Below are 25,860 nucleotides of genomic sequence, written 5' to 3' on the forward strand. Positions count from 1 at the left end.
AGAGCGTTACGCTGCCCAGTGTGCTTCAACACCTCTCCGAAAGTTAAATTACTTCGGTAACATTATTTTACACATAGAGAAAAAAAAAAATCTGAGTGACATTGAAAAAGCATTTAGAAAGTTTAGAGCTCTTAACTTGCAGACTCTTCATTAATGGAACTCAGAGCCAAAGTCATTTCATCGTTTTTAACATTGCTGCTCTAAATTATATGCTAAAAGAAGTTGTGCGAGAAGTCCGAATGTGATTAAGCAGAGAGCCGAACCAGGATCTCCAAGCTAAGAAAGCACAGAACAGAACGTTCAGGTCACCAATATGACTCAAAACATACTTTATTCAAAGAACAAGATTCACGGACAGGAAAATTATGTCTACAAGAAAATCCAGCAGTAAAGAAAAACCTGATTACTATTTAAATTAACTCATCAAGTTTCATATTTTTGGTTAAGGTTCTGAACAATTATACATCTGTATCATATAGCAATATTAACATAGGAATTTAGTATTTCTGTAACAATATGTACCTGCGGAGCCTGCTCTCATGATAATGCTTGTATATTCAATAGTTTCTTCACAGATTCCTTATACTGAGACATGTTATTTTCTGTTTCCCCCTCATTTTTAAGTGCAATTACAGAGTTTCTGTAATTCTTAACTACTTCGGATGCAAGAAGCTCTTCCTTAGTTACGTTACTGACATTCTCTGAGGCTTTTATTCGAAGTAGTGTATCCAATGCATTTTTCTGAGAGCAGCTATTCTCCCAGATATACTCTTCCATGTCTTCCTCAGTCTTCTCACTCTCCCACATCTCCGTTTTCTGAAAGAAGATACACATCATCTCAAAAACTACGCAGGACTGAAACAAAGCTACAATAATTTGAAGAAACTTATCTCTCATACCAATTCACTTTCAAAATTACTTTCACTGTGGAAGGTATTTCCCCTCTTCTGAAGTCCAAGGCTCGTACCTTAAGCCTCAAAAGGTTCAAAAGGTGCTTGTATGTTGTACATTTTCTGTGCAGAATGAGTTTATTTCCTCCCACTTATCAAGTTCTTTATGTATCTGGCAGATGTTACTAGACAAGTCAAAACGGGAAGAAAAGCTGATGTACTATACATAATGAATAACAAAAACCTTGTCAAAATAATAATTTTAAATAAACCTAAATGCTCAAGCTTTGGAAGTAGTCACCTAGCTATTATGTCCCTAGCATATGATTTCGGTGTGCTTACATTGGCTATACGATGCGAAGTGAGACAGCTCATACCAAGTAACCTATAATGAGAGACAGCAATCCTCCATTATTTGGGAAATGTTTTAATTGTGATTCATAAGGAAAAGGATAACCAATTAATCCATTTCATCTTCCTGCAAAACAAATTGCTCCTTAAAAGAATCTCTGTCCTCAAGGTGCTAAATTTTACCTAATTGGTATTGCAAGATTGGACAGGATCAAAACTTGAACACAAACAGAAGACATCATCCCTGTGCCTGTAAGTATTTGGCTTGTGCAGTTTTCTTTATAAATTTTGTATTTGACTATTTTTCCGATTCAGCAGGCCTTCCTCTAGCTTCAGACTGTTTAAGGGATATTTCGGATGTTACAACCTGCTATTTTTGTATACTTAATTTTCATTGGACTTTTCTAAATACATGTATCTCAGATTTATTTGTATTTTTAGATAGATTGCATGTTTATAATTAGTTAGTACTTTACTGGTGTGAACAATACATTGCATCTTTATACTATTTCAACTACACAAGAATCACAATTTGAAGTATTTTTAGTGGTCATGTTTTTTTCACAATTGCTGTAGAAGTCATGTCTAAAGAAAATATATTTTTCTGGAAGTAAGTTCAAAGAAGCATTATATAAAGCATTTACATCATATGGATTCTTTTTTTTTTTTTTTTTAATCCCTTGCCAGAAGGGGCTGTTCAGTGAACTTTTAGCTATGCTATACAGAATCCAAATAAACCTGGCAATCACGAGAGGGTTGGTTTTTTTTTTTTTTTTTTGTTTGGTTTTTGGTGGTGGTTTTTTTGGGGGGGTGGTTTTGTTAGTTTTCCATTTGTTTATTTTACAGTATTTTGTCCAGTAGGCAACAAGGTTGCTGCAGTCGAACTATATTTAATAACCTTTAATTAAGACCCAAGATTTTTTGTCCCCCCTACAACTCTGTGTGCTTGGGTCTCTCTATCTGAATTTAAAAATACTTTAACAAATGCTGCATCCTGCACCCGGTAAATGGAACCTCTTGTCTTTTAAATCTCTGAGTCCAAATGTTTAGTCAGAAACAGTGATTAACACTGCTAAAGGGCTCATATGACTGACATTAAAACCTGGACACAATACAAACACAGAAGTAAAAGAACCTCCTTCGATTTCTAGAGGGGGAAAATAAAAGGACATACTGTAGCTGGTATTGCTAAAACAGTAGCAGAACAAGTGGGTAAAGTATTCCTTGAATGTTTGAAAAATACTGCAATTCAATGTGGAGATTTACATAGTTTTAAATTAACAACGGCATCCTGTTTTACAAATCCCTTGTTTATCTGCAAAATGGCTATCCAAGACATTTTCTTCCTAAACTCAAAAAGAATCTTAAAGCAAAAGCTTCTCTCACAGGGATAGAGTTTCTCAAGGGTAAGGGAATATGGGTATCACTCCTGGTCACTCCCAGGACCAAATTCACATTTGAAGTTCAAACAAAAGACCAGTGGGAGGCTTTTAAACACCTTTAAGTTATAGCAGAAACAATAAGAACTAGTTACAGTTATTCCATTTATTTCTTCAGGAAAATCCTTCTCTGCACTTACAGGATTTCAGAGATGCACACTGATAAACAGAGCAAGATTTCCTCCCTATCTCTTTTGAGCTATACAGAGCAAGAGGATTTTAAAGGAGGCCAAAGAAACTGGTCAGCATTTCTTTCTTGGAATCCTTCCCAGCAGAATGGTGTGTCAAAATGGATTTCAAAATAAAATCTGACTTCTGGAGGGGGAAGGGAGGCAGGAAAGGAGACATGACAGGAAGGGGAGATTTCAAAATCCATTCCTCAGCCCTGCTCAAGAAGCCAGTATCCATTGCTGTAACGTTGGTGGCCGTGCCTCAAAATGAAAAGTTATCCTACTGTACACAGGTCCAGACATACATCACAAACAGGAAGCTGAACAGAAACCAGATTTTTGCAAACTGACTATATTGAGGGAAGCTTAAATACCTCTCCAGCCACATTTATTGCAAGAGAAAAAGTGAATCTGGAATTTTATTTTCATTTGAAAAAGCACCCTAGGCAGACAAGCACCCATGAACTCTGAACACTGGAAGTGTTACAAGTATTGTAGCCTCAAATTAAAGTGTTATGAAGAAAACTAATAAGAATGAATGAAATTTCAAAAATCAGGTCTTCATCACTCGGAGTTTTGTTAGTTGATTATTTTTGTTCCCTGCAAATTTAAAATGATAATTTCAACTGCTTCTCTTACCAAAATTTCCAATAAGAACTGCACATGACAAAGCAGTCACTAGAAAGCAACTTCTACTATAAAGTCAAAGGACATAAACCTATCACTACAGAGGCATAAGAGAGTGATTGTTTTCTGGTTTTTCACACCTCCTAATGCAAATATATAGAATTGGTTTCTTAATGCTATAAACAGAATAAAGATTTGTTTCAAGAAAATCATTTGTATGACACTTTAAGCCAGTATTTGGGGAGGTTTACAAGCCTTTACAGTGCTTAATCTGAAGTGCTGACACAGTATAAATACTAAAATAGTACTCTGGCGAGTGAAATTGCTTTTTACATAAAAGTCATTAACAAAAAGCTTCAGTATATATCGTACCCTTCAGCACAGAAAAAGGGAAAGCATTTCACCATCTTTTTCTTTGGGATTTTTCCAGTTTAACTTTCATAATTTTGCTGTCACAGCCAGGATTAGAATTGTCAGTTCTCTGGTGTTTTTTTGGGGGACGACATTTTAACTAATATTTGTATGTGGCACGCAGAAGTTTTCAAGGCAACTAAAAACATGACTCGTGTTAGACAATGTGCTTGTCAATGGTTTGAACAGTTAAAAATTTAATGCTGTTTAGCAGAGACCAAGCATTTTAGTGGGATTTGGGGTTTTTTTTTGATGAGATGGAAAGTTTTTTAAGTTGCAAGTCAAATTTCAAACTCTGTATAGCCTGGAATATATAAATTTATTTCTTAGTGCTGCATTGAAAGAAAAGATACTCTGTGTGGTACAATAATCACAGATTTTCAGGTAATAAATCACAGTTATGCTAGCGTTTTCTGAATTATCAGGTACCTTCTAGACAAAGAGGGGTTGCCAAAACAATTAGGTACTTATCTCTTTGGATACATTGCAGCTTTGAACTATTAAGTTAGCAACTTAAAAAGCAATACCAACATAAATTCATAATTTGCATATATTACACCTTCGAACTGTGCTATTTAGTTCGCAACTGAAAAACAAGTATCAACATAAATTCATAAATAGGCAAAACATATTTGTATCTGATGGACGGATACAAAAAAATTTTAATTGCTTAATGATGAACAATAGGTTAAAATACATTTTTCTGAATGAGCAGAACATTATTTTCTAGGACACAGCAATGGCACAGGGCAGACAAGACCTCTACCAGCACAGAACGAACAGAACTTTGTCTCAAAAAATAAAACAGATGCAAGAGATACTCGCTTACTTGATACTCACAGGCCTAATCTCTGGTTCTGCCACTAACTTAACCTCAACAGTCACCATCATCTAGACCACCTCTTTCAAAAATGAGGACAACACCTAATTTCTTTGGGCTGATGTGGCTGCATGTATTTTCTGGAAAATCCAGGCTTCTGAAAGGGTCAAATGAAAGGTATTTATCTAACTCAGTTTGTTTTCTGAATGCCAATCAGGTAAGATTCTGACCTCATCAAGAAAGATCAGTGATACTGAGCATCCAAACCTTTGATGGTTTTCTGTTCATTGTGTTAATATCTATGCCCCGTAAGACTTTAGTTCATTTTAACATTTAGACTGAAAATTAAACAGCTATAATAATTATATTTATGCATTAAAAAGCAGCCTTGTTTCTCCAGCAATGAGAAACATAGGGCTTAAACACAAAGTATTGTAAAAAGCCTACTACAGTCTGAAATAGTACAAAACCAATTTTAATTCAACCTTTTGCCTGAACGTGAATCCTTTGTGGTTCCAAGCAAGAGGTACAAAACAGCTGAACCTCAGAGAAAGTTCGGTTTAATATCTAGCATGCCACCTAGCTTTATCTTTTCTGACTCGCATTAATAATGAAAGCTCTTTCAAGTTGTTCGATTTGGAGCACTGCTGAGTGCATAATGAAATGTAATACATACTTCAAACCCAAGTATGTATTACAACATTTAGAGACCACCCTTACTTCAGCCTCAGCTTGCGTTACCTCAACCATATATAATAGCATAATGAGAAAGAACGCTATTGTAGGAAGGGCACAATAATATCACACTTAATTCTCCTGACTTTGAGATCTCAGAGTATTTTCAGTCACACTATATGGTGCCCAGAGCTCTAAATCTGTCTCTCCCAGGTACATGCTTTAGTCACCAGGCTATGGCTGTCCTTTTCAGGTCATTCAGTCTTGAATTTTCTTCTGCCCAGGGAGAGAGTTTCAGCAAGACTTAAGAGTATCTCCCTCCACCTCCCATTTTAATCCTATAACCCATGGGTCATAACATCCTGAGTGTTCAGAACATGAAGTTAAAGCATACTTTTGAAACCTAAGTTGCCAGAGACCTGCTCAGGTTTCAAAAGTGGACTTATGTCTTTTCACCTATTTAAGGCTGAATTAGAAGGTAAATTCCTACCATGAAAACCGCAAAATTCCAATGTTACTAAGTTTTACTGGCACAACCTGAAGTGATAAAAATTATGCTTACTTGCAATGGCTTAAAATGACTATAGATAAAAAAAGTCAATACAATTTAAGTGCTAACTGAAGTCTAGAGAAAAGCTATACAATGGATTTTACAAATATCACCAATGGTTATGTTAAAATACCCATTCAGCTGCGTGCACACACAGAATCCCCACCCCACCAGTGCCTTGCAGCTGGCTGCTCTACTGAAAAATGAATATAAAACCAAACGTGAGACACTTTCCTCACATTCAAACTACACATCTTCGGTGTTCATAGACAAATTTTAGTTAAGCCTCTAGTTTTACCCTGTCTATTCTGCAGTTTTCTCCTTCCTTCACCTTTCTGCTTCAACTTCCCTGTACTTTCATTTCAAGTATCATTAACTTTTACAATCCAAGCACATTGCAAAGAGATGCACCCAGAAGACCCTTTGGCTATTACTGTATATATTCAGTAGCCACTTTCCACTTATCTCTACTTCTACATTCCTCCTTCCTTATTGCTCTTTTTAAGTCTTGAATCTATTTTATCAGCCTCCTGCAACTACACTAAAGGAAAAGCAAGAGAGAGTTCAAAAGTGTGAACAGCATTACTTTGTTGTTATTCTGTCAGGTTAGACCTTTTACTCTAAGAAATACACTGCAGAATAGAAAATGCAAGGGCAACTTTTCACTAATCATCTTTCAAAATCTCAGCTGTATAATCCAGAATTATATGCTCCACTCTCCATCATCTTGTGTATGTTGAAAATCACATGGAATCGGACCAAGCAAAATTGTTGCACATTTTTTAGTCTTGGCTGGTATAAGTAACTGACTTCTTTCCTCCTCATTTTGATTCCTCCCCTTTATAATGACTATGAAAGTTTTTCCTTACTGGAAAATTAACTCCGTGCTTCACTTGTTTTTCCTTCCTGCTTTCACCTCACAACAGAACTTTACTTTTTAGTGATAAACTATTAATCTGAGCCATGTGAAGAAATCAGTTTATGATCTTTTTAACCACTTGAGGGCAGCAAACACTTACTCTTTAAAAACCACTTAATGCCATAAAAATAAATTCAGTTTTTAGAGCTGCTGTTACAGCATTCAAGAAGCACCATCAATCACGTAACGGTAGCAGAAATAACAACTGACTGAGCTGCTGTTTAACAAATTACCTAATCTATCTCACCCTTTCACTGACGAATTCAATCCTGGTGCAATACTGGGGGATAATTTGAAAGGAATCACAGAATAAGTCCAAGGATGATAAGCTCAATTCTTGCCAAAGTGGTAGAAGTCAGATATCTGTTAAGCTGATAGCTTAATTCTGAAGCTAATAAAACACAGATATTTGATTGATAACCTGAAGACTATTAAAAATGAAACAAAAGATCTCCAAGTATTCAAAAAAAATAAAATAAATTATCATCCTTAAGTTTTAAAATCTTAGTATTTTGAAGATAACCAAACTCACGTGCCTGACATCTACCTGCATTTATCAAAACTAAGCCACCAAATGCATCAGTCTGGAATCTTAAAGCACACTTCTTGCTTCTTATGCATCTATTATATTGAGGCAGACTCATTAGCCAAGTTGTAATTCAAATAGGTTGAAACAAGAATGCACTATGTAGACCCTACTTCATACTGCTCCCACTGTTCAGATCCATCTCAAGAAACGGCACAGTCTTACCAAGCAGCTACTATCAATCCATCAATTTGCTGCCAATATTCTGAACAGCTTCACACAGTTTTGCTTTACCGTGTATCTCATTTGAACTTGTGATAACAAGGGGTGGATCAAGAATCAGAACATGAATTCACATTTTTTCTCTCTCTTCCTTCACTTCCCCTATTAAAACAAACAAGCAAGAACTTTTTTTTCTGACAGAAAATAGCAAGAACTATAGATTCCTTTTGTCAAAAGCAAGGGTAGTATTATCTGCTACAGAAATGCATTCTAGAAGATGAAAGAAAATCATCACATTTGTTTCTTCAAAATAAAGGGCGTTTATTTAAATACAGATCAAATATCAACTGGTAACGCTGCACTGTGTTTTGGTAAATTCTAACACAATCCTGAAATGTCCTGAGCACCCTCAGCTTTTGCAGGATTTTGTATGGTCAAGTCCATTGATGGCATTTCTGTGTGAACATGAGAAAATAGGAAAGAGAGGACAGTTTCAGATGCAATACTACTTTAACTACCAATCCTCAAGGGTTATGTAGCCCAGAAGGCTACTCAGTAGTATCCCACTTCTCCTTCAAGTAATCAAATAGCTTCAGCTACTCTCTTCATTCCCAAGTCCCGAATATACCCTTTTACACTTCTGCCACCTTTGTCAGCTTCTTCATCTTAAGTCTTTATTCTCACCATCTACGAACAGCCTGATGATTCTTTTCCCCTAGCCGTCTCCCTCCGTCAGCATGGAAACTCTGTTTCTTCTGCTAACACTCACAAAACTAAAACAAAACAGACATTCATTTAGTCCTTCCACAAAAACAAAACAATCAGGTAAAATCGCTTCTTCCTTTCAATTCTTTTGCTTTTTCTAATTTCTCCATGCATTCAAAAAAGGGAGCTCTCTTACACACGCGATAATAAAAACCACCAGAACTTCTCTGGAAGCTTTTCTACACCAGGTTCAATCCTCCAACATATCTTCAAAGCCTTTCACAATTTGGCTAGTCTGTCTTCTTGCATCATCTATTGAGTGCTAACAGGTTAGAGAAGACAAAAATGCTAGTTTCAGTGCATTAACCTATCAATATGCTTCCCTCACTTTGGCTGTGGTACCTCTCAGAAACCAGTTTGCCAAATTTGATTTGGATAACTTTTTATTCATTTATTTAAACGCAAAGAAGTTCTCTTCCCTGCAACACAATCCAAGAAAAAAAAAAAAATCTATTCTTAACAATATACTCAGAGTCTTGAGGCAGAGCAATACCTGCACCAATTGCTGGTAATCTTCTCCTCTTTCATTTTGTCTGCATGCTTGTTGCGTATTTCAACTGTACCTTCATTACAACAAGGATTCTTGCAATCTAATTCCACCTGAGCCCTCTAATTGCAAGAGCAATAGAACTACTGAGCTGTGCATGTCCTGGGTTTTTATTGAAGCCGAGACTGGAAAAGCATACAAGACAATTTGTTAACACAGATGCTACTGTTGACACAGTGATAAATTTTGTCTTCTAAGTACGTATACAAAGAGACAGATGAGCCAGAAGTAAACTCCTTGTACTCATTACTTTAAGAATAAGTTTCTGCTGGAAATGCATCTCTACACAATGAAGCTTCATAGCACATAGTTCACTATGTACCAAACAAAACTACAAAGAACAGTCATTCTTCTAAAAAGATTTCAGATTCCTAAAGTATTTGGATGCTCTAGTTCACAAGTGTAATAAAAGAATTACACATCACTGGCAATTAAAATATAATTACACTTGAAATTACCTTTCTGATTTGTATCTGCATACAGTTTTTCCTTTTATATATTTACATGCTTGCTGTTCACAGAATTCAGTAATCCAGTTATTAACATAAATTACAGAGTTATGCCATGTTTAGACAGATAGTTGGCAAAGTTTTCGAGATTGAGGGCAAAATTTACATGCAGCCAGCTTTCCCTTCACTTAGCAAGAATGGAACACTGCCCTCATCTTTTTATTGAATTCCATAATGCACATGCATGAAAACAGTGTGGAACTACTTTGCTGGGAAAGTCATCAAATCTTGCAATTAGTTCTGTAAACAGGATTGACGTTACTGTCTACATGAAAGGCCAGTCCCCTCCAATGTTAAAGTTCATACAAATTAAAGTAATCCATACAGTGGTTGCTTATGATTTACAAAACTTATCTAAACTATCTTTCAGCAAGTTATTAAAAGGCATTACCACTGATCATGGGAAAAAAACCCAAAACAACCAACCACAAAACAAAACATGTCAGACAAAATAAAAAAAACATGTCTCAGGAGACCATTAATTTTTCAGGGAAATCAAAGACAATTACAAGTGATTGATGAACTCATCAAATATTAACATGGAAGCTGAAAGGTAATAAAAGGGCAAGAGACTCGTGCATATTCAATACACACTGAACACTCACGTAGCAATATCGTATAGCCCTGCCTTCCACCACTAAGTAATGCTAGAGCAAAGGACAGATGTGGTGTTCGTCTGGAATTAATAAAGCGAGCAGTGTCTAGCTTTCTTGCCATTGCTTAATACTGGAAATCGATCTGTCATTAATTTAAGATTTGTAATGCAATGTAATGCTGTTGGGGAGAAAAATATCCATGCGTACAAAGCACTTGAAATCTAAAGTAAATGTATCTTTTAAGATGTTAGTATAAGCTGAATTTAATTTGATGCACTCTACAATTACAAAACGTATCCTTCAAGGCAACTTCCAGTGAAAGGGAGATCTAGCTCATCCTCCTTATCATGCTTTTTATGTCATCACTGCAACGATCAAAATCAAGAATGCTGAAATTCATAAAAATGCTAAATATGGCAATTTAATTTAAATATCGAACAACAATTGAAAACAGTGAGTGCGAATTTTGGAATCAACTACAACTTTTTTAAAAGAATACATGTATGGAAATATAGTGATCTGCCTCAACGTGACTAATAACATACTACATTTAAGCAAAGTTAGCCCAAACATAACTATGGATTTTCAACAATAATTTCATTTCAGACTGCTAACTTGTTTTCTGTAAAAAATGGGAGTAAAATTGTTGAAGGCAATACTTATAGCCAGCACAATTAAAGACAAAAATACAGGACACAAGTCTGAAGAATTCACTGTAAAAGAAAGATCTGTGGTCCAAAGGTATCTTATTACATTTAGGGGACTACTTAAAAATTGTAGTAAATCATCAATAAATTGCAATAAGATCTTTAATTAATTTACACGTATAACATGTAAATTTAATTCATTCACATGTATAGCAAACCGGAAAAAATCCCAAATACACCATATCCTGAATGATTATAGAAAAGTTTACATTACAATTGCTTTGATAGAAATATTTATGGAGTCACAATAATTTTATACATTTCTCAGGACGATAACTCTTGATGCCATGAAATCCTAAACCTAATAGAAGGTGGGGAAGATGTCCCTTTTCTTAGCAAAAGCAGCCTAAGTCTTCGCTCCTTCCAGCTTGAGGCAAGATTTGTGAGAGCGCATTTAAGAAGCGGAATACTTCCAAATCTCGGCCATGGTTTACCACAGCCCAGGAAGAGCCCAAGAAAAGAGAGATGCTAAGCAACAGATAAGAGCTTGGAATCAGGCAAAACATACCGTGCTGTATGTTAGCTTTCATAGCTCTAAAACCAGTAATACCCTCCTCTGCTTGTCTGGAATAGACTTGTTCTAGTCTTTAAATATGGTCACTGTTGAAAATGCATAGCTAATCACAGAGTGATAATTACAGAGTAAAATAGTTCTCTGGATGCACTCAATTCATATTTATATGGCAGCTCAGGAATCCTAAGAATTAAGGTGTTCTCTGTTAGGTTCAGGGTCAGTTTTAGACTCATTGTGCAAAACAAAGTATTGGGAAAGAATCTCTTATTATAGTCAAAAACTAGAGAACTTCTGAAAAGAGGCGAACTATGTAGACAGACAGAATAGCACTTGTGAAATTAAAGAAATGCACTCTGACTAGGGAATAGGATTCAAACACAAGCAACTTATCTTGGTTGAATTTGAAGAAGAGTGAGGTAGAGGAGGAACAGAATCTAAGATGATTTACTTAAGCTGCGCACAGTCATGGAACTTTACATAAGTTACAAAAGCGTGTTAGGCGAGTTATTCACAATTGCTTACCCAAGATTCGTGGTACAAAACCGTGAGGAGGTGTATGCCATAATCATAGTTCTGTCTTCTTAGCGGACACCTGAAAATTCAGAAAGCAAGCTAGTCTTTTTGAAATCAAGCCACTGTAATATCTTTTTGAATAAAAGGTTAAACTTACCATCAAAATTTCTAATTTGTAATGTAGGGAATCTTAGTTGATTCACTCACATTTCTGAATTACACACAATCAAGAATAACATCACGAAAACATGAGTATTAAGGAAATCGACAAATGGGCATCTGCAAGTCAATAGTAACATGTACATAATCAAGAATTTACAGATCTTCAGAAATCATTAAAAACTTCTTCGCCCTCTGAGCCACAGTGGAATCCAACATATTTTAGTCTGAATTCGCTTAAAACCTTACTTTATTTTTTCTCCCCAGACCTGAAGAGGGCAGGATGCCTAGTGAAAACAGCCATGAAGCACAGCACAGAACAGAAGCTCTAGCCAACAATTTAACAAGAAAAGTTTACATCAATATAGCTGTAAGTCTAAACATGATCACCAGTAAAATCTGTTGGGATAAGACACCATCCTGCAAATTTCTTAAATTATTTCTTAAAGTGTATTTCCTAAAACTAGTCATCAAAACGTTCTGCTGAGCATTTAATGACATTAATCTCTTCCTCACGCTGATCACCCATAATCTCCTGCCCCTTTCTCACACTCACCTCTTCCTGCAGGCTCCTTCACCCCCCTTTTTGATGCAGAACAAATTGAATCATGTGAGACTACACCTGAGACACTCCAAAAACACTCATCTGAATGACTATGGACTATGACTACTCTAGCAAATGAACTTTAGAAAGGACTCAAAACTTTTGACTTGTATTTCTTTCATAGTGAAAGAGATTCAGTTTAAAACTAATCTAAATACCAGCCTGGAAATTACTAAAAATAAAGTGAAATACCAAGCGGCATGTTAAGAGTTTCTTCTGGAACACAGCATGAGACAATTCACAAGATGCTCTAGAGGGCAAGCTCCTTCTATTTATCCTAATGTTTTAGCCACCAAATAACTTTTGCTAGGAAAATGAAAAATGTTAGTAGCTGTTAGTGATCCCAGTAAACTACCCAGATTTCCAAGTCTAATGGAAAAAGATACACGCAATTTTATCCATTTTGTATTTATTTTATGTAGAAATAAAACAGTATTTCCAACTGAAGGACAGGAAATTTAAGAGAGAAAAATGAATTATAATAAAACCACGCAAACAGAAAAGATTACCAATAATGTTTTTCCTACCACTGAAAGCAGCTGTGAATTAAAGCATATTATAAATTTAGGAATACATATGTATTCTCTTAAACTCTTTATAATTCAACACAGAAAGCATGTTTCTCTCATGCAGCCTTCTGAACATAACTGTAAATAACTACAGTGATTTGTTTGTATCTAGAACATCAAAACATTGAGAAATGTCTGGACACCAATGTTCCCATTTTTCTTGCCTGAAATTCTTCAAGTCATTTTTAAAACTAACAGAACCCATTTGGAAAACATGACAACTGCTTTAAAATAACAATTGAGACTTCTAAATACAGAGCTTCAATAACTAGCAATATTTAATCAGTATTAGTTTTGACCTTATGTGATTTGTCCATTACAGTGTCAACAGTTAATAACAGCAGTAGTAGTATGGTTATCTTAGGTCATATTTCAGCCTTAAAAATACAATAATTTACTAAGACAATTATTGATACTACTGGAAGACACCCAGCCCTTTCTATACCATGACTATTGCTACAGGCATGCATTTTTTACTTCTTGTAACCATACCTGTCCGTTGTAATGGTGAGCATATCCGTATCCTTACAGTACCTCTCTCCTACAAGTTTAATGAGCTTCTTCTTTGCATGATCATCCAAATTCAGGTTGGAAAGTTTAACCTTCAAGTACAAGAGAAAACACCTTTAATTACTTGGATAATTCAATCTCTGCACCCTGAACATATTTTGAGATAGCTAGGCATATTTTTTTATCAAGAATTAAAAGGATAGCTATTCCTCCTGATTGTCTCACATATCAGAAGTCTTAACACAGGCAAGTATAATCTGAATATTCAAACAATGTATTTCTTTCCATCCAAATACCAGAGGGGCCAGGGGAAAATATTTCTACTCAAACTTTTTTTTTTCAGAAGAAAGAAAGAGCTGTCAAGGTTAGTTTGTGGCTGTATTTCATATTCATGTGTACTTCATATGCAAAAATAAATCTTTTTCAAATACAGATCAGTAAGGCTAACACTAAGATATATCATTTATCACAAGCATCCAAAAGAGGAGGAAAGACATCAATTCAAGAGACATCAGAGTTCTCAAAGTCATTACTGGGAGACTAATAGAAGTTTGCAAAGATGCACACAGCTAACAATGTAACGGACCAGAACTGTCCGATCTCATATAATTGATCAAACAATAGTGTGAGTGGCTTGTCTTCTGTTCCAGTACCAGAAAACCCACAAACGTAAGATACACAACAAATAACTAGTATTTACTTAAAAAAAAAAAATTCTAAGAAGTTAGTCTGAAGCTAGTTTCTATATGCAATAGCTAATATGAAAAGTAAAGCAAGCTGGTTTTAGCTATTCACACAACAGCAAATAAGAAGGCTGTGAACCTTAACTGTCTAAAGATATACGGTGTTAGAAACAAGTTCCTATTAAGTCAGTTGCTGAATAATATTCAAAACGTGAAGACATAATAGTAGTCTCTTACTAATTTGTCCATTGTTTATTTTTCCTCTGTATTCTTTCTACTGTGTCATTACTGTACTACAGAACTGTTAAAAAAAAAAAAAAAAGAAAATGAAGAAAGCCCCATCAGGAAAACTAACAAAAGTTGAAGGACTAGAAGAAATTAGAAGTTCCAGTACATATGAGGGGAAAAAAGTAGTACCTGAAAACAAAAAACCCTACTACCAAAAATAGAAAACTGAAGTACTAACCTAGGTATTATAAGGGAGGAGACAACAGGGTTTCAATACTGAAACCTCTAATTTTGAAAAAAACCTCTAACATTCATTACTTCACAGACTGTATGAAAAATGTCTCCTCTTTAAGGAATTACTATGCACACCTGTAATCCTGGTGCAGGAACTCACCTATCTTTGTTCCCTAGCTCACATTTTGTCAAGGTAATTCTAACAGACCTAGTAGGTGCATCCAGTCTTTAAGGCAACGGTCAAGCTGCAAGAGAAGAGCTCTATTCTTAGTGTGGCCTAAAATGTCCATGAACAATCACTTCTGAGCCTACTATACTTCCATGGTCCCTACACACACAGCAACCCCTTCTAAGGGTCCGGCAGCTTAGACTCAAGGCTTGCACCTTGCATACAGCGCCCTTCCATACATCGTAGCCACATAGCCTCAAATCAGTGGTGACAAAGAATAGGAGCTATGAGAAGGGGGATGTATCCCAGCTTTACTGAGAAGCTGAATCTAAACTGAGGCACTCAGCCTTAGCGTCTGCCTCAGCTACAGCGCAGCCATGTCTGAGCCTAGCCATGGCCCACACGGACACAACCCTGATGCACATCCTTCTTGTGGATCCTTCCTTGATGCATAAACCTTCCTGGTTTGACCTCACCTACTACATCATTATAGCTTGGCTTGACAATCACCAGACCATTGACTGGTCCTAGTTCTGTCACCAGACCTAATCCCAATTCACTGACTTGACTTCCCCCTTCGACCTCAAACTTGCCTTATCATTATGAACTTGTCGCTATTACCAGATCTGCCCTTCTCACCTTGCCCAGGCAGTAGCTGCACCCTTTTTGAGGAAGTCACTGCTCCTGCCTGCCGTACCGCCCCTGGATCATCTGCCCTGACAGAACGGCCCACCCTTGGATGCTCATCCAAATTGATGAGAAATGCCTTTTTGCAAAACACACTTTCCTAACATTGCCTTTCTCTAACATTCACAGAAAGAAAGAATGCTCCAAATGCTAAAGGGTTTCAAACACAACTTTCCGGCAAGCGTACAGCTGCTACTGCATGAAAGCACTTTATGACCATGACCATCTAAAACTTAACGGGTTACTCCAGCCCAGATGTCCAGCATTAGCTTGCTTTAACTAACCATGTGAGACAATTTCATTGAGTAGTACTTTTTGCACTGTCTTAAAAGGATGGCATTATCATAATTGCATCATGCTGCCTTCATGCAGTGTGATCATCTGAAATTTACTGTAAAATAGCTATGATTTTATTCCACGACTTGCTTTTCTTATAAAAACTAAAAAGCTACCTGGTCTGTTGCCTACACTACAGGATCACAAAAAATATGTTCTTACTAATCCAACGACACTTTAAAGTGACAAATATTTATATGGATACTTGCTTCAAAAATGGGATAGCAATTGGACCATTTATAATTGTTAGCTGGAACGCTGCAAACTATTTTATGTAGAATTTTAGAAAAGATAGAGCTCCACAAAGAACAGCAGGATGTTTTGGTTTTTTTTTAAGAAGTCTCATTTTTACATCCTATAGTACCATGTCGCGTGGCACAATGTGGACAATTCCACTTGGGAAAAGACTAGGATAAATTTAATGACAAGAAATACTGGCATTAGGCTACAAGAGAGAAAAAATTACCATCTCTAGTGTGATACCTGCTAGAAAAAGAAGGCATAATTTTTTAATTAAGATTAAAAAGGTTTAACTTTTATACAATATTTAAAAATGGAAATCTTAACATGAAGATCCACCAGAGAGTTTATCAAAGTCTATAACACAGCACAGAGTAAATGCTCTCTCATTGATAAAAACTCAACCACTATCTGACCCAGTGCCATCTCCTTTCACCTTTAAATCCTTCTCTTCCCCCTCCCTAGGCAGATTTTGTTGTCAGAGGATTAATCGGAGAAAGAATTTATTAATGAAGTCTGGGATTGGAACACCAGCAACTGATAAAGCATATGGATAGTTGTTCCATTTTGTCTCCCACTCCAACCCCTCCTTTTTTAAATATACATGCATAATACACATCCACAAAATGCCTTACAAGAATCAAGGCCAGTCAACATTAATGAGTAGATTTAAGATAGGATAATACAGACAAGGTTATTTGTGTATCATTTTCAATTATCCTCTCCACTGCAGCATAGCCAATCCCTAGTCCAAGATCTTGTAACTCAACAGTCACATTTAACAGAAGATATTTATATCTAATAACTTTTTACACGATTTAGAAAGCAAGAAATTTACAATAAACTCACCATCTGCTGTTTTTAATGGGAGGGGATTCAAGGCTGTTTGTCTGAGCAGCAGAGCTCTACCTCTTGGCAGTGACACCATGCCCAGCACTGACTTGCAAATATCAATATTACTCCATCCGAGACAACTAAATATGGGAGGCAAGGGGGAGTCCAATGTGTGTGCCTCCTCTGCACACATTCACAACCCAGCAAGAAATCAGGGGCTTCTACTCTCACAGATAAACTCCATTTCCTTTTATTTCTAATGCATACAAATTTGTCAAAACTTGCTCTTGACCATGGATCTGAATAAGGAGATAAAAGACTAAACTCTAGTATGCAACAACTACAAGGGGATGGTGAAGTTACTGCTAACAGCGGTGTGAACCGGTGTGAAGGTAAGTCAATGACAGACTCAATTTCAGCCCATAAACAACAAGCCCATGACAACATAAAGTCAAGACTCCTATAGACAAAATGAACTACTACCACTCAAAGCTGCCATGATTAGATGTTGTATTTTACCTTCTACGCCCACAGAGTAAGAACACAACTATCACTGACTTCATTGCTGCCGCTGCTCTTAAGATAGGCTCAAATTTCATCTCAAAAGGCACGTTCAAAAGCCACAGTACAATCCTAACTTTACTATCATTCATGTACTACCACTCCTGGACATCTCCAGCCCTGAAGGTTTTCAAAACCCGAGTGGATAAAGTCCCAAGTAACCTGGTCTGATCTCACACCTATCCTACTTTGAGCAGAAGGTCAGACTGGAAAATTCCTGAGCTCCCTTCCAACCTCAAGTATCCCACGATCCTTTGATCAGAAGGCTGCTGCTCCTACTGCATACACACTGATGCCTGGAAGCCTATCAACTCGATTCTTACTAAGAGTGCCACATTCATATGACCTATCTTTCAATACTTGTGCACTTCTAGGGTCCATAAATTAGCAAGGAAAGAGCCTAACCAAGACACTGGGTACAAAGGTACTTACAGCCTTTTCTATAAGTAGATTCTTCAGAAGGTACACTATTTTGTTTATATCAGAGCTTAGTGTTCGTTTATAAATACATATCCATAACCTTACGACCTCAGTTCTAACGTGCTGCAATATACTTAAAGAAATCCACTGCTTTTTATTCATACATTCAGTAAACTATTTCTTTCATTTCCTTACAACACATCATACTTGCACATGTTTTGAAACGAAAGCCAAGCATTTGGGTTTTTGAAAGAAAGGCTGTTTACCAAAAATACTACTTACTCTTAAAGTCACCACTCTTGCTTTGGGATTACGAATAGATGTCCCTGAAGAAACATAATCTATGGTTTCAATTTCAATAGGAAAATGCTGTTCACATTTCTCATCACTGTCCAAAGCACTCGGCCATTCAGTGCAGAAATCTGTATAATAAAGAAAAAGCATTCCAAGTAATATTTGTTGGTTTGTGTTTTGGGTTTTTTTTTCCAAACTTATTGCAATTTATCTTTTTAAAAGTACTATTTATAGAAACCATACTCATTTAGATAACAGCAGGGTCTCTGCTAGACTTGCTAGTATTTCAATGTCTTTTTTCTACTGGGTTCCCCAAAACAGAATACGGTAATCCAGATGCAGCCTCATTGCCAAACAGAATCACAATGGTTTGGGTTGGAACAGACCTTCAAAAATCACCTAGTCCAACCACCTTGCTATAGGCATGGACATCTTTCATTAGATCACACTTGAAAGAAACACTTGACCTTGAATGATGATCATACATCCAATGATGGGGTACCCACAGCTTCTCTGGGCAAGCTCTTCCAGTATATCACCACCCCTATCATAAATAAAAAGTCTCCCTTATGTCCAATCTAAATATCTACCCTCTTCCAGTTTTAAACCGTTGCCCCTTGTCCTGTCATAGAGGCCTTGGTAAAAAGTCTCTCCCCAACTTTCTTGTAAGCCCCCTTTACGTACTGAAAGGTGACAAGAAGGTCCCCCTGGAGCATTCCCTTCTCCAGGCTGAACAAACCTAACTTTCTCAGCCTTTCTTCACAGGAGAGGTGTTCCAGTCCTCTGGTCATTTGTGTGGCCCTCCTCTAAAAGGTCCATGTATTTCCTGTACTGGGAACCCCAGAACTGGATGCAGTACTCAATAGAAGAAAAAGAATTAATTTACTGAATTCCTGTGGCTACGCTCTTGTTAATACAACCCAGTATGCAGTTAGCCTTCCTTGCCACAAGGGCACACTGCTGACTCACGCTCAACTTTCAAATACCCACCAGGCTCCACATGGCCTTTTCTGCAAAGCTTCTTTCTAGCTGTTTGCCCCTCTGACCCCATACTTGTACTACTGCATGGGTTATTCCACCCCAGATGAAGGACTTCGCAGTTGCCTTTGTCTAACTTCATGAGGGTCCCTGCAGCGTTGTGTGTTTTTTTTTCATGCCTGTTGACATCCCCCTGAACCACAGCTCTGCTCTCCAATGTATCACTTGTTCCCGCCCAATTCATTATCGTCTGAAGACCTGCTGAGGTTGTGCTCTCTACAGTTGTCCAGGTTGATATATAGCATGTTTGGAAGCCATTTCCAAGCATGCAAAGACAGGTTTGCTTCATAATCTTCCAGGGAATGTGGTGAGGCTGACTGACCTGCAGTTCTCTGCATCTTCTTTCTTACCCTTCTTGAAGATGGTCAGGCAAAAACCTCCTGTTCCTCCTGGACAGTCTTTACCTGCTTCCACTTTTGCATCTCAGGTCACTCAGGAGTTCCCTGCACACCCATGCTGTCCTTCTGCCATACCTGCTCAAATTTCTGCACGCTGGAATGGACCATTCTTGCTCTTTTAAGGCGGCTGAACTTAAACATCCACCAGCTCTCATGGGCCGCTTTGCTCCCCAGGAGAGCCTCCCATGAGATCGGACTTCAGGAGAATGGTTTTTGGTTTACTGAAGAATCTGCTTAGCCAGACTGTAGTTCCACTGTCTGTCTTGGTCACTTCTCTCAGGATTTTAAACGCCACATTTTCATGATCACTGTTACCAAGGATGCCCCTAACCTTCACATACTTGATCAATTCTTCCTTGTTTCTAAACAACAAATCCAACAGAGCATGTCTCCTAGTCAACTTGTTAATCATCTGCATCGAGAAATTGCCTTCAATACACTACTTGCCTTCCTGACTTCTCTCAAGATCTTAAACTCCACGATCTTGTTTTCAAAACCAAGGCTGCCAGCAACCTTGACATCTCCAACCAGTTCTTCCATACTTGCAAGGAGCAGGTACAAAACCTTCCATAGAGAGTTTGTCCCATATCTGCACCAAAAGATACACTCCAGAAATCTTCTAGATTGCTTCCATCCCATCCTGTTACCCTTCCAACAGATGTTGAGATGGCTGCAGTTCCCCATGGAAACCAAAGCATGCAGCTGTGAGGCTTTTTTCAGCTGTTCGTTCACTTCCTCTTCTCAACCAGGCAGTCTGTGGCAGATGCCACCAAGACATTATTTCCAGCTTCCCCTCTAATCCCAACTCTCAAATTCTTAACCAGCTTGCTATGCATCTCATCGCAAAGATCTGCATCCGAGCTGTTCTTTTGGGTACAGCTCCTTCTCCACATCATCCCTGTCTGTACCTCAATCATACAAGCTTTCACTCTGCATTTCTGTGACTCCTCAGACTTCTAATTCCTCCTGTTTCCTATGCTGCATGCATTTGTATACAGGCAACTCGAGACAGGCCTCTTACCATACAGGCTGAGGGGAGACCTTACCACTCTCTACAACTACCTGAAAGGAGGCTGTAGTGCGGTGGGAATTGGTCTCTTTTCCCAAGTAACAAGCAACAGGATGAGAGGAAACAGCCTCAAGTTGTGCCAGCAGAGGTTTAGATTGGATATTAGGAAAACTTTCTTCAACAAAATGGTTTGCAAACATTGGAATGGCCCAGGGAAGTGGTTGAGTCACCACTCCTGGAGGTATTTAAAAGATGTGTAGACACGGTGCTTTAGGACATGGTTTAGTGGTGGACTTGGTAGTGTTTGGTTAATAGTTGGACTTGATGACCTAAGGGTCTTCCAATCTAAATGGTTCTATGATTCCATCTCCTCCCAGTCCCCTTGAACCTCCACTTCTCTTTGGGTTAACCTCTTCATTACATTCTCCTTATTGGCTCGCTGGCTGGCAGAGATGCTCTTGGTCTTCATTAGACACTATATCTCCCCGGCAGACCTTGCTCTCAGCAGGTCTAATTTATTAATAGCATTTTTTAAAAAAAATTCATGCAGGAATGGCTACTGATTGAACCCTGGTTTAATCACAGATAATCTTCTGAGAACCGCGTCACATTGATCACTCATCTTAAGACACTAACCTATAAATTCTCCAGTATAAGCAGGGCCTAATGGAAAGGTAAAATTAACATCTTACTGGTGTGCTGGAAACCTCGTAAGACATATCTGCCTACCACCTGTATGACTCAATGCAGCAACAAGAAAGCATACAATCCTACCCAAAGCCTGACAAATAAACAGAGGTGGACCATGTCTCACTTTCTACCTCATCACACACAGTCACATTTTGCACTGTCTTAAAAATTTCAAGAGAGATGGTTTTTAAAAACAGGAAAAAGAAAACCAAAAAAACCCCTCACCTTTAAGAGCTGCACAGTGTTTCTTGATTGCAGGAGGAGTAAGATGCAAAAAATTCGGAATCTGAAACAGGCATATTAAGAGTTACCGAATAACAACTTTTTGTCTGTTCATAAGTAAAGGGGCATTACTGAAATCTGATTACACTTTTAATGTGTTAAGGCAGTACAACATACTTAATAAAAAGTTCAGATAAGATGACTCTCCTCAAGTCTGATTTAGCAAAAGACTTAAGTTCGTCCCATTACAAAAGTCACAGGCATGATAATCCTAAAAAATCTCTCCTTCTTTGGGTGGTTACCAACATTTGCATTTGTTACCATTCGATTCAGAAATTAAATAGAGTATTATCCTACTTAATAATAATAGAAAACAGTACCCAATACAAATATTCCAATCAAAGCAGTGCAGTTTTAGTGAATAATAATTTTAAAAGTTACCACAAACCTATGGCATGTGTCTTACCTTCATAAGTTCTAAGTTGCCTTCTTTCGGTGGAGGTACCCCTCTCTTCACTGGGTAACCCATTCGAATTGGGAGAGGCACAGAGCCAGGTTTAAACACAGCTGCTGTTGGATAAACGCTGGTCCAGTCCTGATCAACAGCCATCCTCTCAGTTCTGGGAGGAGCCTGCTAATAAATTGAAAATTATAAAAGTTTAATGGGAGATATGCTGTTTTGTGAGACAAACCAGGAGCACACGCACAACAAGTTACTTCAGGAATAAATTCCCAAAGCTAGAAATTTCAAGACACCTTTGCATCAAAAGTTAGTGCTCATTTTTAAAGGAATTTTTAAAAGATAGCCTCTCAAAGCTTGGGTAGCAGGCCTTTCCTAATCTTCAATTGCATTTGATTTCAGAAATAATTAGGAAGAAGAACTTACCATCTTCTTGTGTTGTGATAAATCAGCACGGGGAGGAAGGGGAATCAAACCCATATTTAATAGCAAACTATTTCCTAAAGTGCCTAAGCATTTGGTGGGGGGCAAGAAAATGAATTATAAAATTCTGGAATTCTGAAAGTCTGGACAAGTTCATATTAAAAGAAATAGATATTAGTAACTCTGAAATTACTTGCTATATAAATTCCAGTATAGGAACGATGTAATACTGTATTGCAAAAATAGCTTATATCCTCCAATAACTGATCAAGGTTCCAGTTAAATGCTCTTAAATAAAAAAAAAAAATTAAAAAAAAAAAAAAAGACAACTCACTGTTTATTTCCCCAAAACCTTAATTTTTAATTTAGAAGGGTAGAAGACAAATGGATATAAGCAGCTAGTCTGGCTGCTTTTATGTGTCATTAAATCTGCTCTTAGAAGTTAAACAAAAATTTAATACATGGCAGGTTCACTTTTACTATTTGCCTGTAAAAATCATAACATAAAATACACTACTTTTGAAATGTATGTATAGAATAAATAAGAAGATTTTCAGTGATTAAATGTTCAGACACCAGTTTTCTGCGCCAAGAATACTTTTACTTTATGCACAATATCAGCTTTTTTCATTGCACCAGAACGACACCACCACAAATCCTGAAAACTCATACTGAAAACATTAAAATGTCCGGTTTTATTTTAAATGCAATTTTAAGTTGCTGTACCTTCAGTACCTGGTGTTAATACAAGCTAACTGTTAGGCTGTTATTGTTAATGTGTTTGCCTTTATGAGAATACAGACTGAAAAGAGCTGGGAGATTAAAGAAGCCAGGTCCTGGTTCAGGAATAGTCACAGTGGATCGTTTCACCAGGTTTTGACTGCAGAAGGGGTTCCTGTACAAATTGTTAAGACATATAGCTTAGGAAACTTTTTCGAACGCCTCTGAGTTAACTGCAAATGGTTTCAGTACTTACTGATCTTATGAACCGTGGTGTCCTGCCTCTTCTCCTTGTTGAAGCTGAAAGAAAAAGAAACATTTTCAATACAAACTATTATATGGTTTTCTGAAAAAAAAATGCAGCATAATCCTGTACGCTTTTTTTTCTTTTACAAGGACAATATACACTAATACTTCCCAGTCTTTACGTGGAAGAAGGGGAAGGTCAGATACTTATACTGCAGACTGCTCATTTATTTTTTGAGACTTAAGATAAAAAAAAAGCTTTAAAGCTATTCTGCCTGGGTCTACCCTAGAAACATGTTAACAATACATGCCTAAATGCATTTTTCTAGCCTCATTTATTCCAGCCTGATACAGGACGAAAGATAAGTGAAAGTAGACTATTGGCTTCTTTACTGTGCTTGCTTTTCCCTGTCCCACGTGCCTGTTAAGTCACAAATCACTCTCCACCAGCAGTACAAGACAGCTAAACCTAACAGTTCATTACCAAAAGGAGAATCCCAAGGCTCCATCCCTTCCTTCTGACAGCACATCTTCACACCCTGTTCTGTGCCACTCTCAAGCTCATTTAACCCCTGTATAAAAACTTAGCACATGAAACTCTTTTTGATCTTGAGCTGGGGATGAGGAACAAACCAATGGATTTGCCATTTTACCATGTTTATCTGGCTCCCTGAGCAGTCACAAAGAAGTTGCAACAGAAAGTGATTAAGTTTACTTCCTTTTAGCATGCCTGGGCCACCATTTGCCTCCACTTTTTAGCCAACTGACTTCAGTTGGGGTTGTGGTAAGGGACTTAGGGATGCGTAACGATAGCAAATACCACTGGATTTTCAATCTAAACAGATATCTATTAACCTCATTCATTTGTCTTACAACCTTACCCCACATAAGCCTTGAAAAACTTGTGAATTTCACAGTTCTTTGGTTTCCTTATCTAAATATTTTACAGGTCCAATTCTATTCTGCCTCTTCTTGGTATATAAAAATTTAAACTGAAGAATATTTATCGGGCACTGCAACAGCATTCTTTTATCCCTTGATCTGCCATTTTTGTGGTACTTTCGAAACCAGACACACTTAATTCATACCAACCTTACTATTTTGGTTACAAACATCAGTAATTTCGGACAGGACACCTTTTACTCCTGCCATAGGCTGCAGTATCAGACATCACTTAAAGGCCCTTTCAAGCAACCTAGCCTGCTCCTGAACCCGTAGATGAGAAACGCCCACCCAGCCTTTGGAAGAACTGTTGGCACAAGCCCACATTTTCTGTTTGCACTCGGAACAGCCTGAACAGTTCAGCTTGAGGCCAAGCACAACATCAAATGCTTAGCGGGAATACGCACCCCTTCGGAAATGAAGAAATTCTCATTTGGAATACCTAAAACCAGGCAATGCACAGCAAGTCTACCGAACCACTGTAATCCCGAGCTGAGAATCTCTCTAATAAACACCAATTTGCTCACTACTTTCCTTCAGGACTGTTCACAATACTTACGCTGCTAAAATTTGTATCCTACACCGTAAAACTTTTTATTATTATTACCAAAAGCTCTCCATCAAAGAGCTGCAAACAAAACGTTTTTCAGAGCAGCCTGCAGCCGGGAAAGGAGGAGGGACAAGGGCCTGAGCTCCCCGCCCGCCCTCAGACCCTGCCAGCCGGGAAAGAGGGGCAACCCAAGCCCTCAGCCCCTCGCCCCCGGATGGCTGCACGGCTGCCCCCGCCACCATCGCAGAGCGGCCAGGGCCTCGCTCACCTTCCCTCTGCCGGCCTTCCACAGCAGGCACGGAGGAATAAGCCGCGGCCCCGAAGACAGGAGCCACCACGACCCTGCCGCAGCACCGGGAGAGCACAGCCCAGTAACCCACACCGGCCAGCGCCGCCCCACCGACAGGCGCCATCTTCCCAACCCGCCCGCGCGCAGCCTCCTCCCCTCAGACACAACCTCCCGGCGGGACGGCAGCCGGCTCGGGCCAAGCCAGTCGGAAAGGCGAAGAGTCACGGCTCCCCGCCCACAAGCGGGAGAGGAGGTGCGGAGCTGACGGAGGGAGCCGGGGCGGGACAAAATGCCGGTAGTGATCTTACCGCCCCCGGGGTGAGGGGAGGAGGGCGAGGGAGGAGCGGAGAGCGGCGCAGGATCGCGCCTCAGAGAGTGCCTTGCGCCTGCGTCCTGCTGCCGCCATCTTAGCGTCTCTAGCGGCTGTGGGGGCTGTGGGGGTGCAGCCGGGCTCCCGGCCTGGCCGGGGCCTGAGGGATAGGATGGGGATTTCTGGCGGTGGCCCTTTCCCGAAGTCAGTGGCTTCTTCTCATAAGTAAAAAATATAGCGTCTCAGGCCCTGCGTGCTCTTTGTATCCCCCAAACAGGGACAGG

At 38.4% G+C, this 25,860-nt stretch overlaps 1 protein-coding gene across 1 annotated transcript; it reads right to left on the reverse strand.

The window, feature by feature from the left end:
• Positions 1–301: 301 nt before the first annotated feature.
• On the reverse strand, positions 302–25,431 carry MRPS35 (mitochondrial ribosomal protein S35). Its single transcript, XM_074148876.1, has 8 exons — positions 25,246–25,431; positions 23,496–23,539; positions 22,103–22,270; positions 21,640–21,700; positions 18,268–18,407; positions 13,576–13,685; positions 11,761–11,830; positions 302–816 (listed from the first exon to the last, which is right to left on the reverse strand). Exons 1-8 carry the CDS (start codon positions 25,388–25,390, stop codon positions 538–540), a joined length of 1,017 nt encoding a protein of 338 aa, XP_074004977.1. The 5' UTR covers positions 25,391–25,431; the 3' UTR covers positions 302–537.
• Between the last annotated feature and the right edge of the window lie 429 nt (positions 25,432–25,860).

The sequence above is a fragment of the Numenius arquata genome, chromosome 1 (assembly GCF_964106895.1).
Source record: "Numenius arquata chromosome 1, bNumArq3.hap1.1, whole genome shotgun sequence".
Taxonomy (NCBI): Eukaryota; Metazoa; Chordata; class Aves; order Charadriiformes; family Scolopacidae; genus Numenius; species Numenius arquata.

Coding starts and splice junctions, on each gene's coding strand:
- MRPS35 (XM_074148876.1), bottom strand. CDS start 25,390: ATGGCGCCTGTCGGTGGGGCGGCGCTGGCCGGTGTGGGTTACTGGGCT. Junction 21,701..22,102: donor GCAACTTAGAACTTATGAAG/GTAAGACACATG, acceptor TGCCTGTTTCAG/ATTCCGAATTTTTTGCATCT. Junction 11,831..13,575: donor CTCACCATTACAACGGACAG/GTATGGTTACAA, acceptor CTGAATTTTCAG/GTGTCCGCTAAGAAGACAGA.